The sequence below is a fragment of the Rhinolophus hipposideros genome, assembly GCF_964194185.1.
Source record: "Rhinolophus hipposideros genome assembly, chromosome: 8".
In the NCBI taxonomy this organism is placed as follows: domain Eukaryota; kingdom Metazoa; phylum Chordata; class Mammalia; order Chiroptera; family Rhinolophidae; genus Rhinolophus; species Rhinolophus hipposideros.
Window position 1 is genome coordinate 80,933,229 of NC_138054.1, and position 18,600 is coordinate 80,951,828.

The 18,600-nt window shown below is 53.1% G+C and overlaps 1 protein-coding gene across 1 annotated transcript in view; it reads left to right on the top strand.

Moving 5' to 3' along the window:
- The first annotated feature begins 3,821 nt into the window (after positions 1-3,821).
- Positions 3,822-18,600, top strand: part of HSPG2 (heparan sulfate proteoglycan 2) — a 97,870-nt gene continuing 83,091 nt past the window's right edge. The window contains exon 1 of the mRNA XM_081055038.1: positions 3,822-3,964. Coding sequence (XP_080911164.1) covers positions 3,902-3,964 — 63 coding nt within the window. The 5' untranslated portion in view covers positions 3,822-3,901. The remainder of the gene's footprint in view (positions 3,965-18,600) is intronic.

Below are 18,600 nucleotides of genomic sequence, written 5' to 3' on the forward strand. Positions count from 1 at the left end.
AGGGATGTGGCTGGAGAAATGGGCAGGACTATACCTTGCCAGGCCCTGCAGGTCTTCCATCCCTCCAAGGGAAGTTTTACTGCCTGCTTAGAACTGTGTCCTCCCTCTTATCCCTTCTCTTCTCCACGTCATCTCCTTGTTTCGTTTCCCATCCCCACTCCCTCTCAATAACCAATTTCCTGTTCCACATTCTTACCCAAGGACAGATCCTACCCTGCCAGCATCTATTTTCCCGCACAGGCATTGGAACCCTTGTGCAAAATAGATGTTTACTTTCATTACTGAATAAATGCAGGGCCACAGCTAGTCCATACAGTGCCTTTGCTCTGTTAGCAAAAGGTACACCGCCTCCCCCCGCCGCCCTCCCGGGCCCACTTGGCTTCATTCCCTTGTTGAGTGAACAGCCTGTCTAACCGTCCACTGTCGCAATGAACAAGTGAATGAATGAATGAATAAATGAATGAATGAATGAAGAAATATGAAATGAATGAGACACTCAGAGGCAGAGAAAAGATTTGGAGTAAGAGTAGAAGCCAGGAGAATTGGAGTCCTGTCCATTTTGGAGCAGCAGACAAGTGACCCACAAACTCTGGCTACTGGTTCCAGAAGGTCCCCAACTCCTGTTTCTCAGAAGTAAGAATGTTTGGCTGTTCTTGCCTATCCAAACTCTTGTAGCCTCTCCTTATCTAAGGAACCTTGTGCAAGACTTGAGTTGTTTCTTTCCCAAAGAATGTGACGAGTGTCCTGAGCTAAGAGTACATACAATGCGAATATAGGCGCCTCCCAGATTCAGCAAAGCCCAGAAACCCTGCCTCTGCTCCTCTTCTAAGCCTTATGAGGAGATAGACAGGCTGTAGACAAAGCAACTTGAGAGCATTTACTAAAGATATCAAGGACCGCAAAATAAAACACAGCCGGCCAAATCCCTTAGTGGGAGATGATGCAGAATGAATAGGTGTATGACCAGTTCTCAGGGTGGGTGGGGTGACTCTGGAAGCCTTTCTAGACAGGCCATATTTTCCTGCCCTCGTGTCAGCCCAGTTCCTTCCAGTTTCCAGTCAGCTTTACCGTCTCTTTCCCCAACCTCTTTTCAGAAGCAGGACTTATAGCTTGGGTTTAGTCTTGACCAAAAATCTACAAAGGGTTACTTGTTTCTCTTTTCCCTTTGCTCATGAGCAAATCATCCAAGAAGCCAAAGTTCTGGAACTTAAAGGGCCAGAGGTAAGGAACAGAACTAAGGCAGCTCACAAAATGCGATTTGTCATGGATGCTGACCCTCAAGGCCTTGGAAAAATCCTGGCCACCTGCCAACTCTGAAGTCAGTGTTTTAGCCTTCTTTCTTCATCACACAGGGAGTTCTCAAGTGCAAGGCTATGCTCCTCCATCAGATGGAGATCCTTGGGGTGGGGCTTGCATCTGGCCTTCAGAGTAGGAGTAACACATTGGGTACAGAAGCTGCTCCTCCATCAGACTGGAACCCCCTGAGGGTAGAATGTGTTTCCCTCCTCAGATTGGGAGATCACCCAAAAACAGTAGTGAGTTGCTTATTTAGTGATTACCTGTGCTGAAACTGTTCTTTTTAAATAATATATTAATTCATTTTAATCTTCATAACACCACTATGGAGGGAGGTCTTAGCACTATTCTCCTTTTCTAGATGATAAGATTGAGAGGTTGAGTAATTTGTTCATGATTGCACAGCATGGTGGTGGAAGCAGGATTCTCCATCAGACTGAAAACAACATGAGGACAGGGACAATGTCCTCCCCCTTTCCTCTATCAGATTAGGGGTTCACAGAAGGCCAAGATCTGGCGTCTGTCCTCTGTTCACCCCATATCCCTGTCTGGAGCAGAAACAGACGTTATTCTGTTCTGTGCCTGGCATCTAGATTGGGGTCAGAGAGGTGGCTAAACGACTTCGGATGTAATTTCTCCCCTTACAGCTCTGAGCTGGTCCCTTAGAAACATGCCCCACAAGATGGAGAACCCCATCTTTTGGAGATAGGCATCTACCTGGAATGGGAGTCAGGATGCCAGCGTTTTCTCTATGCCTGGATGGGAGGCGCCAGAGTACCTGGGAGACTGCCGGAGGCTATCACAGGGAACACACCTTCCGGAGGCAGGCCAGATGCCGCCCAGTTAGCTGGACATTTCCTTCTGTCCACAGCTCACCTCACTCCTGGCTGAAAATCCAGCCATGAGTCTCTGGAACCTAGCAACTCTCGAGGAAACAATGGAAACTTCAGTTTTTATTCTCCTCCCTCTATCATTACTCAAAAGGTTTTCCTCTAACACACACACACACACACACACACACACACGTTTTTTCTCCACCCATCTGCCTGGGCTGCCTAGAACTTTTCAGGCAGAAAGGAGCCCTGGGCTGGCCCGGTTTGATTCCCACATGGTCTAGTGCCAGATGGCTCAGTTGGTTGGAGTACGTCCTCTCAACCACAAGGTTATAGGTTCGATTCCTACAAGGGATTGTGGGCTGCGCCCCCTGCAACTAACAACGGTAACTGGACTTGGAGCTGAGCTGCGCCCTCCACAACTAAGATTGAAAAGAGGACAACTTGACTGGGAAAAGTCCTGGAAGTACACACTGTTCCCCAATAAAGTCCTGTTCCCCTTCCCCAAATTAAAAAAAAAAAAAAAGAAAGAAAGAAGCTCTAAGCGTAGGCGGTAGGGAGGCCTGATGGTGTGGCCATGTGTGCTGTGTGCCGGTCTGTGTCAGACGTGGATCACCCCGGACTGTGATTTACTGTCCAAGCATCTGTGATTGGGGTTTTGGCAAGGTTTGTCGGTGTCTGGGTCTGGGTGTGTATGTCTCTGGCACTGGGGCTGTGATTTATGTGAATCAAAGTTGGTCTGTGAGTGATGGAAAATGGTGTGCGTAGGGGGCAATTCAGTTCAGTATGGCGCGCCCACTGTAAGTCATTGTGGTTAGTGTGCAAGAAAATGTAAAAAACACAGGCCAATATACATGTGAGAAAATTATGTTGGCCTTTGTGTGAACTGTGAGCACCTGTGAGGAGTTTGTGTATGAAAACATGTCCTTATTCTTCGTGTCTTGGGATTCACATATGTGAGCCTGTGTAAAAATGTGAATATGAATGTAAGTGGGTGTGTGTGTGTGTAAGTTGTGTCTGCTGTGTCACCTGCAGCGGTGAAAGTTTTGAAGAGATAAAGTGTTCTTTTGAGTCTGTGAAGACAATTAGCGTATGGAAATTGGGTACCAGAGTGTGAAAGTGTGCTGAGTGCTCACAAGTAGCGGATGAAAGTGTTAGTGCGTGAAAGTTGTAAGTGTGAAAGTGACCTGTGAGCCAAAGTTGGCATGAGTGTGTGCACGTGTCCAGGCGCCTGTGTGAAAGGTGCCTACACATGTGACCGCTTGGAATTCTGGAGGGTCCTTGAGAGTTGCCCGTGGGAGGCGTTACGTCTGTGGAATGTGACAGCGTGTGAAGTTCTTTTAGGGTCTGAGAGTCAGTGGTAGCGTGCGGGAGCGGCGTGAGCGTGGAGGGAACGCGAGTCCTGCACGCAGGGCTCCAGCCCCCGTCCCATCCCTGACTCCAGGCCGGGTTTGGCGGGGAGCCGGGCCGGGCCGCGGCCCGCGCGGAGGGGGCTGTGGGGCCCAGACAAAGGCCCAGTTGGCTGCCCCGCCAGCTAGGGCGAGTGGCGCCCGCGGTCCGGGGGCGGGGCCTGGCGCCCCGGGCGGGGCGGTTCGAGGGCGGGGCCTGGCGCCCGGGGGCGGGGCGGGCGGCCGCGGGGGCGGGGCGGGGCGGGCGGCTGGAGCGGTGGGGGTGGTGGGAGCGGGCGGTGCAGTCCCCAGGACTCCGCAGGCTGGCTAGCGGGCGGCTGCGGGCGGGCGCCGAGCGAGCGAGTGAGCAGCGCGGGCCGGGCCATGGGACGGCGGGCGGCGGGCGCGCTGCTGCTGGCGCTGCTGCTGCACGGACTGCTGCTCGCGGTGAGTGTGCGGGTGGAAGGGCAGGGGCCGCCCCGAGCCCTGCTCGCCGCGCCCGCCAACTTGGCGGGGGCGCCGAGGCTGCGCGGTTGGGACTCTCGTTCGGGACGGCGGCGCCTGCCAGGGACCCTGGGCAGGCACAGGCCGGCACCACCCTCCGCCGTGGGGCTGTCCGGTGGAGCGCCCAGGGAACGCTGTGTGGGGCCAGGGGCGGGGCCGGCCCGCGTGGGAGCCCTTGGGTCGCCGGGCCACGTTGCCGAGTCTCCTTGTCGCTCTAGGCATGGCTCGGCCTGCTATTCCTGGGGACCAGACAGAGAAACTTCGAGCAGGATGGGAACTTGGCAGGGCGAGGGAGGGCACCCCCTTCGATGACACCTTAGGAAAGAGGCACTCAGTGGTGATGGAGACCCTATCAGTCCTCACTGGAACTTGACCACGCCGTCTGTCCCCTTGGGCACCTAGTAACCAGGCAGGCACAAGTAAAGAGCCGTTCAGAACACAGCTGAGGCTTGTGTGGAAAGGCTCATGTGGAGTACAACAGCCCAGCGCTTGACTCAATCCCTGCTCTTCCCTGAGTCGCTGTGTGACCTGGGGCAAACTAGTTAACTCTCTGAGATCACCCTGCGTGCCTAAAGGCAACTCAAAATACTGGCCTCCAAATGTATGGCCGAGGATGGTTGTTAGGACTGGATGGAATGCGCAGGAAAGTGCCTGGTGCAGGGCCTGCTATGTGGGGGGTAGGAGGGGAATCTGTTTCCCCAGCTTTCCTCTTCACAGGTCTTCAAGGTGCAGGAGAGGCCTGCCCCTACAGCCCAGTCTCCTGCTCTGAGCTGATGGGCCCCTGCAGAGAAAGAGAGAATACTTGTCTGGGAGAGGCTCTGAGGACCTGAGTGAACTCCAGGAGGGTGGGGCTGGGTCAGTGGGCAGGGATCTGGTGGCAGATGTGGGTGGGGGCACATCTGGAGAGCTGGGTCTGCCGTGGTGAACCACAGAACCACCCCCACCCTCTTTAAGGTGGTCTGAGGCTGTCCCTGTCCCTGCCTCCCTGTTCTCAGAGCCAAGACAGGGATTTTTCTAAGCAGGCCAGTGTTTACCCAGTGACTGATACCCTGTCCTCACCTTGCTGGCTCCCTCTCACCTCTGCCCTCCTGAGTCACTTGGTAACCCCCACCCCAGACCTGACCCCTCACCTCTCTTGCCCCACCCACCCAGCACCTCTCCTACCACCCCCTCCCCATCTGGGCAGCTTCCTTAATCCTCTGTCTGAGCCTCTCTCCCCAACACATCTAGGAGGGCCCATCCAGTTGTTCCGCAGTCTTGATCTGTACTTGCAGCTCCGCAGCTCCTAACGCTGATCTTCCCTTTTTCAAAAAGTAGGCACCAACTTAGCAAACAGGCTGACCCTCCCCTTAGCTCTGGCCCCTGAAGATGGTGACCTGGGTGTCTGGGTTCTACAGTGCTGGAGTAGGCAGTTGGTGGAACTGTTTGCTATGTGCAGGAGGAATTTCTCCAGTCATCTCATTCACTTGTTCATTCAACACATCTTCATTGATCAGCATTCTATGACAGTCAGCAGGAGTTCAGGGTTCATTCATTTTCCTTGGACAGATATTTGCAAAGCACCTACTGGGTGCACTAGTGCACCCAACATGGTGCTAAGGGCTGGGGTTTATGGGTGAGCAAGATCAGGCCTTGTCTGTGCTTTCCCAGAACTGAGATCAGTAAATAGGCAGCTCCGATCCTGTGAGATTCTAGCTTCTTCAGCAACCTCACTGAGGTCTTCACTGTCCCACCCCAGGCTGATGGTGGAGGGTTGAAAAGAAGTTAGCCTCTGGAGGCTCACAGACCCAAGTTTGAACCCCAGCTCTGCCATTTTCCAGTTCTGTGATCTGGGGCAAGTTCCCCTCTCTGAGTTTCAGTTTTCAAATCTGTAAAATGGGGCTAAGAAATTTGTTATATGTTTTAAATGACATCAGGTTCCTAACCAGTGCTCCGGCAAGCCTTGGGCTTCTTGCCCTCTGCCCTTTATCTCTTCCACTCTTTAGTTCACGTCCATAAGCCAGTATTGAGTAGGTAAGGGTAGGATACAAGAGGAAGAGGATAAGATAGTCCTTAAGGAGACAGGAAACAGTGGTCTGTGATTAAGTGTAGGAGTAATTTCAGTTCAAAGGAGGTGGGGAGGCTTGCAGGGGGAGGGGCCCCAGGCCTGGGTGACGCAGGGCTTGCCTTGGCCTGCTGACCCCTTTTCTTCCTGCTGGGGACTTAGCCCTTCCTTTCTTGGGGCCAGCCCTGCCATGAGACAGGAGTCTTGGGGAGGTCATGGTGATTATGGTGTTTTCCAGAGCTGAGGAGGCAAGTCACTGAGATACTTGTTTCCTACCTCAACTGGGTTTCCTCACTGGGGAGCTGTGGGCTGGCGGGAAATGAAGGAGCCTCTCCTTCCCTCAGGGGCAGTGTTACCTCAGCCCTCCCCTTGACATAACTGACTACCCTGCCCACCCCCCCACTGCCCCCTTTGTTCCAGACCTGCCGCTGGAAGTGGGTTGTGAGTGTACCCTGGGGATTTCCGGAGGGAGGGCTGCAGGTCCATCCACAGAGGAAGGCGGAGGCTGGAAGGATCAGAGATGGACCCCTTCCCCCCATGCCCTACGCCAAGCTCCCTGTGTGTGGGGAGTTGTGGCCCCCGTCAGGCTTGGCCCGGGCCTGTTCTCAGGCTGCGCATAGGCAAGTTGGGATCTGTGGGTCTGAGGCCCTGCCTGGTAGATGGGTAGAAAGAAGGTGGCAGAAGGTGACTGGGTTCAGGGCTTGGAGTGGTGGGCAGGGAGGTCTTGGGGTGCCAGACCAGATGATGACAAAATAATATGGATAGATCCTATGTATTGAGAGCCCACTGTCTGCCAGGCACCAAGTTTCTCAACAGACACTCACATGTTCCCCTGCTCAGAACCTTACCACACTCCCCGTGTTCTTCACAGTCAGACCCAAGCCCCTGACTTAATGTAACCCACAAGGGCCCTTCAAGAGCTGGCCTCCCTGACTCCTTCTCTAATTTCTCCTCCCACCAGCTTGCCCCTTGCTTGCTCAGTCCAGCTACACGGGTCTCTGTTTGTGAACAGGCCGAATACACTTCCACCTTACAGCCTCTGCATCTGTTCCTTTTGCCTAGAACACTTGTCCCGCAAATATCTGTGTGACCCTCTGGCTTCCTTCAGGTCCCTGCCTACGCTGCCCAATATTCGCTGTCCCCTTACACTGCTTTATTTGTTTTCTCACCACCATCTGACGTGTGTTTACTTGTTTCTCTCTCTCCTCCCCCTCAGTGTAAGGAATAGGACCCTCCATGTGTGTCCACTGCTGCTGTATCTTTAGCACCTGCAGCTAGTAAGTGCTCAGTAAACAGAGCTGTTGACCGCATTAAGCTATGGCTACTAGTCCAATCCCCTTTCCCTGAGCAGAGGAAATTGAGGTACAGAGAAGGTACTTGCCTAGGAGCCAGGCTTTTGAAGCTCTCCTTGCCGCTCCCATTTGCTCGTGGCCGCAGACAATGTGTTAATCACACTGTGGTCGCTCAGGTTGATAAAAGGAAGAGCTCAGGTCCTAGGTCATGCAGGGGCTACCTCAGGCAGGGGGAGCAGGGTCTGGCTTCGGGACAAGAGACACTGAGGGTGGGTGTCCCTCAGGGTCCGTGGGGCCTCCTGGGGAGACCTGCCTGGGCAAGAGCCTAGAAAGACTAAACTCTAGGGTGGGCATTTGTGGGATTACCTGCTTGTTTGTCTGTTTGTTAATTAATGAATTTCCTCATTAAATGTTCCCTGGGATCCTAACGACGGTTGAATTGATCCAGGGGTTTTAAGGCCCGAGTCGGCCAGGCCCATTCCTACCCTGTGTGGAAAGTGAGGGGAAAGAATGGCTAGCTACCCTGCATGGAGCCCTCGCTGGGTTCTGCTGGCTGTTCCCTGGGTGCTCAAGATTTAGAGGGAGTCTGCAGAGGTTTCAGGGCTGCCTGGCCTTGGGGTGAGTCTCAGAAGAGAGGGTGGGAGGGGCCGCCCAAAATGTGGAAAGATCTGGAATGATGATTCAGAGGCTACTTGGAGGCCAGACATGTGGGTTCTGGACCCTCAGACCATTCGGGGCGTGTGGGAAGGACTCCCGGCCCTGGCCTGTTACCTCCCGCCTCCGCTCATCCCAGCTGTGAGGGTCAGGCTGGAGGAGGAGAGGGCGAACATGACTCTATCCCCCAGCAGTTCCCAAAGACCTGGTAAGCCCATTGTGCCCTCCTCCCCGGGCCCACCCTGGCCTTTCCTCCATCTCTCCCTTGCTAAGAAGGCAGACGTTGGGCTCAGGGTCTTAGTCCTGCTGGAAAGTTGCCCCAATCTGGGCCTTGGTCTCTTTGGCCCTGCTGCCCCCTCCTGCTCCCAGGGCCTGGCTGGGGCCTGCTGGCTGCCCCAGCGCCCAGAGCTGGCTGACTGAACCCGAGAAGAATGTGTGGAACTTGCTTCGCGGGGAGCCGCCAGCCTTACTGCCCAGCCTCGTGGCGTCGTCCATGTCAATAGCTGCCTTGAGAGGGGAGTGGCCTGGTGGCTGCTTGGGGGTGGCCCGGCCAGGGGCACCATCATGAAAGCCTGGGAACAAGGCGGCCCTTTGAGGCAAGAGAATGTGGGGACTTCAATTCTCAGCCGCCCCCAGAATTTGCCCTCCCTCCTTTGCCCGATACGCTGCCATTGCCAGGGTACTGGGACCTCAGGGCATCCCCAAGGCATCTGTGGTGGCCCTGAGATGTCCTTAGGACTAGCTCCCGGCTACCTACTAGAGCTCTTTCCCTGAGGCATGAGGGGGATGCCCTATTTCTCTGTTGCTCTGGGTTTTAGGGGGGCATCTGGAACACCAAGACTTATAGTGTGTGGGTTGAATGACTGAATGGACCTATGATGTATGTGCCTAAATATTCTGTACAGTGAAGTCCCCTACAGGTGTATGTTAGACTCACATTCATTTGACGCATATTTGTTGAGCACCTTCTAACTATCTGACCTTGTTGTAGGTGCTGAGGTTACAGCAGAGAACAAAAAAGTCAAATTCCCTCCCCTCATGTGACTTGCATTATAGCTAGTGCAGGAAGACAGGCGATAAATGTAATATGTCAGTGAGCGTCAAGAGCCAGAAAAAATAAAGCAGGGGCAAGGATAGAAAGTGATGAGGTGGAGTGGTCAGGAAAAGCCTCTGAGAAGATGACATTTGAACAAAGGGCATCTGACGGAAGTGAGGGTGTGAGCCCTGCAGATATGTAGGGAAAGGGCATTCTGGGCTAATGCAAAGGCCCAGAAGTGTGCTTGTCACATTTGCAGAAAGCAAGGTGATTGGAGCAGAATGAGTGAGGGGGAGCACGGTCAATGCGGCCACAGGGTTGGTGAGGGGAGGTCGGCAGAGCCTTGGCCATGGGAAGGGCTTTGGGTTTGCTTCTGAGTGAGATGAGAATTCACTTGAGTTGCTGTGTGGAGAAGGGAACGTGGAGGGTCAAGGGCAAAAGCAAGAAGGCTGTGGCTCAGGCTGGAGACAATGGTTGCTGTTGGAGGTGGGAAGAAATGGTTGAATCCTGAATATATTTTGAAGGTAGGGCCAGCAGGAGTTGCTGAGGGCCTGGGTGTGGGTGGGACAGAGAGGAGTCAGGGATCTCTCCATAGTCTTTGGCTTGAGCGTCCAGAAGGATGGAACTGCCACTGAGATGGGGAAACTCCAGGGAGTGCAGGCTTGAGAGGAAGATGGAGAATGGCAGGTGAGGGAGGGGACTCACAGCCAGGGCAGTCAGCCCCCTCCCGGTCCCCTCCCACCGCCTTCAGGGAAGAGGTCTTGTGAGTGTACATTTGTGGAGCTGCAGACACTGATCCCTTAGAACCCATAGCCTGAGGTCATGGTTTATAGATCTGTGTGTGTAATTGGAACATATCGTCTTCCACCCATTTAGAGCCGGAGCTCCATGAGGGCAGGGACTCAGTTTTGTTCATTGCAGTTTGCCCTGTGCTAGGCAATAAATAGTACGTGAATGTTTATTGAGTGAATAAATTAATGACCTTGAAGCCAGAAGGCCAAGAAGGCCCAGGCTCCTTGCTGAGGGTTGAGAAGAGTCTGCTTCTGGCCCCTGGATACAACGGAGTTGTCCTTTCAAGCCACTGCTGTCTGCTGAAAGCTAGAGTACGTGGGATAAGCCAGGGTGCCCCTCCTGCCATCTTCCACTTGTCTGTGTCCTCATTGGATTAGGAGCCCCTGAGCATTATGGCACACCTTCTGATCAAAACTGCTGCCATTGATTGATCCAGGCCCTGTGTGAGCTCAGAGGGTCCTGACTTCAAGTCTTGGCTTGGCCCCAACTGGCTGTGTGACCTCGGGCAAGTTGCTTCCTCTCTCTGAGTCTCAGGTCAGAAATGGGGATCATGATGCCTGTTTCCCAGATGGATACGAGTCCAGGCGGATGCCCGTCGCTTGGTGTCTGGAATGTGATAGGTGCTTGACAATTGGTGGCTGCTCTATTAGTCTTGTTTCTGCACAGGGCAAGGCCAGAGTGGTATTTGACTCAGGGTTTCCATTACCCAGCATGGCACACCTTCGGATCAAAACTGCCATTGATTGATCGGGGCCCTGCTCTGGGCTTATTGAATGAATGACCGAGGACAGGGATCATTCCTGCTCCCTTTGCTTCTCTTTGCAGTCTCAGAGCCCCAGATGTGACTGCATCTGATCTGTCACTGCCCCCTTCCCCCACTGAGGCCCCAGCTGCAGGACAGAGTTCACCCTTCCACCCTGATTGCTCCTTCCTGGAGGGGGAAAGGGTGGGGGCACACCCAGGGTGTGGCCTGGGAAAGGCTGGAGCCTGTGGACCCATTTTCCCCTTCCCAGATGTGTGCAGTTGGTGGGCTCTGAGCAACAAGAGGTGTGGCCAAGTGGCTCCCATGGGTGCAGAAAGGATGTTCATGCATCTTAAGGGGAACAGCGGAGGGGGGCTTCCTGGAACTCCATCCCAGCCGCATCCTCCCTCACACCCACACTGGAGGAGGCAGGACCTTGCCCAGGGACCCCTGGGAAAACCTGTAGCACTTCCTCGTTTGCCAGGGTTGGTGAAGTTGCACAGTTCTAAATGTGGCCCCTGTGGGCTCTCCGAGAAACAGCAGGACTAAAGAAAAAGAGACACAAGTGCATGGTGACCTCTTCCCCCACGCTGTGCCTTGGGCTTGAGTTGCTAGATGGGTCGTGTCCAGGTGTTTCATTTTTTAACATTTGGCATCTTTCCCCACCTTGTCCCCAGTCTCAGTTTGTGAGGCTGGGGAGGCAGCCTGCCTGCGGCTGGACAGGGAAAGGACTTCAGAGGTGGCCTCGGGTGACCCCACAGATGCTTCTCCTAGGGTGGGGCTGGGAATTCCCAGCTGCCTCTGGCCCCTTCCCAGCCCACCTCCGGGTCCCTGCCCCCACGTCTTCCTTCCCTGCCTTTCCATGCTCACCCCCAAGGAGCCAGCTCTGGCCCCCACCTCCTGGTTCTGGCTTCCCCTCCTCACCCTAGCTGACTCATCCCTCTCTTTGTTTGGCGTTACCAGTTTTCACATAGTTGGGAACTGGGATCATGCCTCTTCTTGGATCCTTTGCTGGGCTGGATGGATTGAAATTCTGGCCTCATAAATTGTGGCCTCTATCACGTAATAGCTTCTCTCCTTCTCCTGCCATCTATCTGCCTTCTGCCTTCCCCTGACCCTTGGGCCAGAGAAGAAACCTAGGAGTTTCCTGAGGACAGACCAGTGTTTTCTGTGCCCTGGGAACCCCAGGGTCTCCTCCCCAGGGATCTCAGTCAGCAGATCATCAGCCAATGAGCACTGAACATTCCCACCGTCTCTTGGTTAAAACCGCCCCCTCTCTTGAGCCAAGCCTCGCATGGGGCTCTCACTGGCCATTACCGCATATAATCCTCCCAGCAATCTTTCGAGGTTCGCGTTAGAGTCTCCAATTTGCAGAGGATGAAACTGAGGCACAGAGGAGGGGAATGGCTGGTCCACGTCATCCATCTAGTACATGGCATAGCTGGGAGTGGAGTTCAGGTTGTCTGATTCCAAAGTTTTCACCCCTTCCTGAGTGGGTCCAGCCTGTTTGGTGCAGAGAGAGGACCATCTGGGAGCACTGGCATAGTCAGGACAGGCTGTCCGGAGGAGGTGGACTGGACTGGCCTTGGCAGAGGCTACAGTAAACTGCATAGCCAGCTCCTACTTCTGAGGCTTGCGTGCCTTTTGCCCCTGGGCATTCGTCTCAATTTAGTGATAACATTCGCCAGGGAGATGGGATTGGGACCCTTGGGAACCTGGATCCTGTTCAGTCAGGTCCCAGGCTCCCTGTGGAGCCTGTAGGTTTTGCCATTGGGAGTTCAGTGAATTTTTGCGTAGTAGGGCCTGCCCTGAGCCTGCCCTGTGCGCACCTCCGTACTGAGGGATTGGCTGAAATTGAAGGCACAGAAGCACATGGCCCACGTGGAGGCGGAATCCACATACAGGCCCCAAACTGTGTCATTTGGACATCCCTGTGCAGTGGAGGAGTCAAGAATTCATGCATCCATTTATTTATTCACTTGTTCATTGCCTGAAGACCTACTGTGTGCTAGACATTGTGCCAAGTGTTTTATCTGCATTATCAACTTAACCGTGTAGTTGGGATTATACTTCCACCTTCCAGATGAGAAACAGCTCAGAGGAAAGCAGTGACTCGCCCAAGATCACACAGCCAGGCTTAGAGGAAGGTTGGACTGAATCCAGCTCTAATAGTCCTCCTGGAAAACGTCAGAGGCATGGTCTCTCCTCTCCAGAAGCTCTGGTTCTTGGAGAGTCAGGACCACGAACTCTAAGTACCCAGCACAACTCCAAGTCCAGACAACAGCAGACAGTCAGGGAAGGAAAAGGTCAATTTGGCATGAGTTATCTGGAAAGACTTTCTGGAGGAAGTGGGGCTTAGAGGATTTGGCTGGTAGAGGAGGAAGATATCCCCATTGTCCCTAGATTTGCATTGTTGTCAAGTGTGTGGGCAGGAAAGCCATGGCCTGCTGCTAGAGTAGTTAACACTGGGGAAAGAATGAAAGGAAGTCACCGAGATAGCTGAGGTGACATCCATTCCAGTCCCCTGCCCTGTACCTGGCCAGACTAGGAGGCAAGAGGTCAAGACCTGGCTTCCACTTGGTTTCCAAGCCAACTACCGACCCTCTTCCCCAGGCCTTGCTTTTCCTACCCACAAAATGGGCTTCTTTTTCGCTCTTTGGCCACCTGCCAACTGAGAGGAAAGGGACCTGAGTTCTTGGAGAAAATTGCTGGCTTCCTTTCAGGAGTTGGTGGTATTCCATTCTCTGGGGCCTGGGATGGAGCCCAGCCTCTTACCAATCCCACATCTTCCTTCATTGAGGCTACAGGCCACAAGTGGCAGGGCCTGGGCTACGGAAGCATGAAGATTGCTCCCTGCTCCCTTAGACTTCCTGGGAGCCTTGCCTGTCCTTCCATGGGGACCTGGGATGATCCCTGCAGTGGTCTGCCACGTGGGTTTACCTCTGTGCCCTTTGGGCACCTACAGTTGAGCTAACATCCAGGGGCCCTGTCAATGTCTGTTTAGTAAGTTGGCTTAGACTTAGGAGTCACAAGATTGCTGCACTTCTCCTGGCCTTGCCTGTGTGATCCAGGGCAAGTCACCTAACTTCTCTGAGCTGAATGCTCTCCAGATGCAAAATGGGACTATTCATTCATTCATTCACTCATTCATTCAGCAAACGTTTATGGAGTGCCAGCTCTATGCCAGGCCCTGTGTTAGGTATGAACACCAAGCATGGACTGAAGGAGCTTCTAGTCTGAAGGAGATGAGCTGGGTGGTGTAGTCAATAAAAGGTTGGGGCCAAGGCGAATGCATTCAAGGAAGAGTCTTCGAAGAGCTTTAGAGCAGGTTTTCAGGGCCACACAACCTCTGGGAGATATATGGGGTCTTTGTGACTGTCTCAGCCCCCAAGTGTTATCCTAGTTACTGCAAAATCTGTTTCCCTCGAAATCAGCTTGTGGGAAGAGAGGACCTGAGGGGACAACTCCCCTGGGCTAGGGCAGCTGCACGGGATCCACAGGGGCAGAGAGGGGGGCTGGCTGGTTTTGTTGTGAGTGTCAGATGAGCTCATGGATGTGGAAAATAGTGGGGCTATTTATGCTGAGTCTGGTTATTTTAATTTAGGAGAAGTGGAAGCCGCCTGCAGAGCTCAGGTGTGGGGCTCCGTGGCACTGAAGTGAGTTAAATGAGCGGAGTAGGCCTGAAGGTCCTGCTTTTCACTTTCCTTCCTCTTTTCTCTCTTCCCACTCTACTGGCAGGGGTGAGGGAGGGCGGTGAGGCGGGTGGACGTTGGGAGGGAGGCCAAGATCAGCTCAAGCCTGGATTTGACTTGGGGAAATGGGAGGAAAGGGTTAAGATCGCCAGTTTTTCCACCTCCCTGGGGATGGGAGGAGGGGGGAGAGGGGACTGGGATGGCTGGGGCTGGGGCAGGAATGTGTGATAAGATCAAAGCTTTCTGCCTGCCTGGGCCTCACCTTGGTTTCACCTGAGCAATTGAAGGGAATTCTCTAAGTTGGAGGAGGATGGAGAATGGTGACATCCTGGGGGAGGGGGGTTTTCAGGTCGCACTCTCCTCTCTTTAACGCTCCAAGAGGCCCCACCTCCTGCAGGCCTCAGGTACACCCTTCCACCTACCCCCAATCTCCCAGAAGGCCCAGCTCTGGCCCTGGCCTGCACTGGAAGTTCTAGAGGCCATCTTTACTTGGCACATCTAGCCTGGGGGAGAGGTAGCGCTCTCCTTACCATCCCCACCCCCACCAGCTCTCTCACCCCTGGGGTTTCTGGCCTGGACTCAGAGGCTCCTTTATGTGGCCCGTTAGTCCCCCATAGTTAATTCTGCTCTAGTTAATTCTGCAGGTAGTACTTTGGGGTACTGTCCTGGGCAGGAGGCACAGCCCTGAGTCCTGTCCTAGTTCCATCACCTTTGCTGTGTAATCCTGGGCTGGTGACTTAACCTCTCTGAGCCTCATCTGTCAGCTGGGAATGGTAAAACCTTTGCAGGGTTTTGGTGAATATTAGAGCGCATGTAAATCTGTAGCCAGAAGAGGCAGTTGATAAATAACAGGAACTATTATTTTGTGATTTTCTTTTCCCCTCTTCAAGACAGTCCCTGGTACTTGGTCTTAGGAAATTTGAGAACTCAGTTTTGTTCTGCCATCCCCCCTCCTTTGAGACTGTCCCAAGCCCCAGGGTCCACCTCCTGTCCAACACTCTTCACTTACAAGTCTTCTTAATGTTAGGAAGGGAGCTGGGCAGGAAGCGTTGTGAGTGAAGAGGGTCTAGGCCTCTGTACCGTGTTTCCCCGAAAATAAAACTGAGTCTTATATTAATTTTTGCTCCATTAGGGCATGTTTTCAGGGGGCGTCTTATTTTTTCATGTACGACAATCTACGTTTATGCAAATACAGTCATGTCATCTTCTTATGGAATTTCGTCATAACGTGCTAAATGTGTCCGTCTGGCTGACGATCTTCACTGGGGCTTATTTTCGGGGTAGGTCTTATTTTCGGAGAAACACTGTAAGTGCTAGCCAGGCACTTCCTGGGCCACCTGCCCTAGGGATAACAGGTTAGGCCTTCCTGGCCAGCCCCAGTCTGCCAAGTGGTCAACTCCACCCCTCCCTGTACCAGGGGCCTCAGGGGCCCAGCTGTGTGGAAGGTGGCTCTAGAATGCCCCAGCAGGGAAGGGGCCTGGAGCGCGGCCTGGGGGTACTCTAGCCTAGGCTCCCGGCTTAGTGCTCTGTCCTGGCTCTGCACCAGTTAATGATTATTCCGGGCTATAGGAAAGCAGGGAAGGGGGAGGCCCACCCTCTTAGGTCCTTAACCACTGGTTGCACCCGAGGTATGTCAGCAGCCTGGGTGTTCCCTGCTTTAATGTGGCAACCCTGCCCTGGGGCGCATGGGGTGGGGGAGCAGGGAGTAGGGGCTTAGGAGTCATAGATTGACAGACAACCTGTGCCTCTGGGGTCCTGGGGACAGACAAGATGTAGCTGAAATGTGAGCTAGGATATAATAGTCCCCTGTGGTTTGGTGCCAGCCATGTGAGCAGATCCTTTAGTAATAACCAGGTGAGCAAGTCCCTTCTAGCTCATAAAGACCCCTGCTGCTCTCATCGGCTCAGACCCTGCAGAGAAGTCTGAGCTAGAAGGTGCTGTGATGGTTAGGGCTTTGGGGCAGCTGAGCTTGGCCTCCAATCCTAACTCTAAACTTCCGGGCTGTTTGACCCTGGGCAAGTCACTTCAGCTTTCTGAGCTGAAAGGTGAAACTGTTTGCTGAAACTGGAGAATACAGTTCCCTACTTTGTGGGGAGCGATGAGCCAAGGTGTGGGAAGTGTTTAGCTTGTAATTAATACCTGGAGAATGGTAGTAATTATTACCATTATAGTTTTTGTTATTAAGGGAAAGTGAAAGTTGAATCCTTGCCCTAGGTAACCAGGGCAACAGTGGTCCGTGAGATGAGCTGGAGGGTTTGGGGAAGGCAGGGGCGTGGGGAGATCCCAGGAATGTGTATGTGTGGAGAGGGCTGGAAGGATGGAGAAGACGCGGCTTTGGCGTGATCTGTTGGTCTCCCCAAGGCCCACCTCGGTCCTCCCAGCTCTGGCTCCTCCCTGGGCTGGGTCCTGAGGCTGGTACAGGCCAAGAGTGGGGGAGGAGGGAGAATTGTTTATTTCGATACCATTAGGGCATTTTCCCCTACTGGCAGCCGCTATTTTGGGATCCCCAGAGAGCAGGGGTATGGTTAAATTAGGTAATGTTGCTCCAGAAGGAATGTGTGAAGCAGTCAGGCTCAGGCTGCAGGGAGAGGACAGTTGGTTCACTCCATATAAAATTAAACTGCAACTTGGAAAAGAGTAGCTCGGGTCGCTTTATAAGGCGATGGAGGGGGAGGCTGCTGGAAGCTGTCGCTGGGGGAGTGGAGGCGATGGCCCAAGGCCTCTTTTGGGGGAGCCTGGGCCTGGCCCGTGTTGGAGGCAGGGCTAGTGTGTCCTCCGCGCCAGGCCTCGCTGCCACTAAGGCGGGTGGGGCCTGGGGTGGTGTGATGCATGGGGAGGATGGATCTCCAGACGTGGCCTCAAATCCTAGCCTCTGTGCTTGGGGAAGTCACTCCGCACCACTGGACCTCAGTGTTACCAGTGGGGAAATATTGGTTCCAATCCCCTACGGATGTTTTCTTAAGGATGAAATCTCTAGGAGAAAAAAAACGAAGCTAACTTTTATTGTGGACCACTGTGGGCAAGGTGCTGTTCTGACTCACAGGTGCTGCTTGTAGCTTGAGTCTCACCTGGGAGCTTGTCAGAAATGCAGAGTCTCAGGCCCCACCCAGATCTACTGAATCAGGATTTGGATGCTAACAAGATCCCCAGACCCCCCAGGAGAATCCTGTGCATGTTAACCTTGGGGGAGCTCTGCTTTACATACATTTTTATCATTTTGTCTTGAAAACCCCCCTCACCCCCACTTTTGTGATGTAGGACTTTTCGTTTGACAGTTGTGGAAGCTGAGGCCTGGAGAGATAGGCAACATAGAAACTCCTTCCGTGTTCATTCTCTCCCAAATTCTGCCCCTCCTTCTCCTCTTTTGGTCTGGGCCGCGGTTGGGGAGAGGAATGGAGTGTCAAAGCCCCTGGCAGGACTGGAAAAAGTCAAGAATGTCTCCTGCTTTTGAGACTTAATCAGACTCTCTTTTCTTCATTCATCCACGGGATCAGCACCGCTAGACAGGGGTCATCTCCCCAAAGTTATTCTACACTTCCCGTCCTCCTCGGAGAAAGAAGGCGGTAGAAAAGGGGTTCGCTACTGCTGTGGCCTACGGTATAGACAGTGGCCACTGCCTGGCAGATCAGAGGGGGTCAGGGGTTCCGCAGGGGCTGCGCTGGGCTTAGTTAGGGTCACCCCACCTGTCACTGGAATGATTGGGACTGAGTCAATCTATTAGTAAATATTTTGAGGAACACCTACCATATGCCCCGCCCTGGGAAAGTATCCTAAATTTCCCACAATTCCATAAACTCTATTATACAGGGGGGGGAAATGTTACTACAATTTATTTAGCACTTACTATGTGCCACACACTGTACTAAGCGTTTGGCTTGCATTATCTCGTTTAGTTTTACTGTCAAGTTTCCTCTCCTATAAAATGGGGATAGTGATAATAATGCCTATCTCATGGGGTTGTTTTGAAGATATCTCTTAAGTGCCTGGTACTTCGAGTTAAATAAATATAATACAAATAATTTTCCAACAAGGCGGGTACTATCACTGCCCCTGTTTTACAGATGGACAAATTAAGGTCCAGAGCAGGGAAGGGACTCGCCTATTGGGGTCACAGAAGATTGGGGTGTAGCCATGTGAAACTGAGTCCCCAAACTTCTAAGCGACTATTATAATTCAACTCAATTTAGTGAATATTTGTTTATTATCCACTAGCTGCTGCTCAGCATTGGGAAGTATCTAAAGGTTTAATATATAAATGTATATGTATATGATGAAAAAACCCAACCTGGTGTTTATCCCCAAGGAGTTTTGGTTTTCCAGCAGGAAA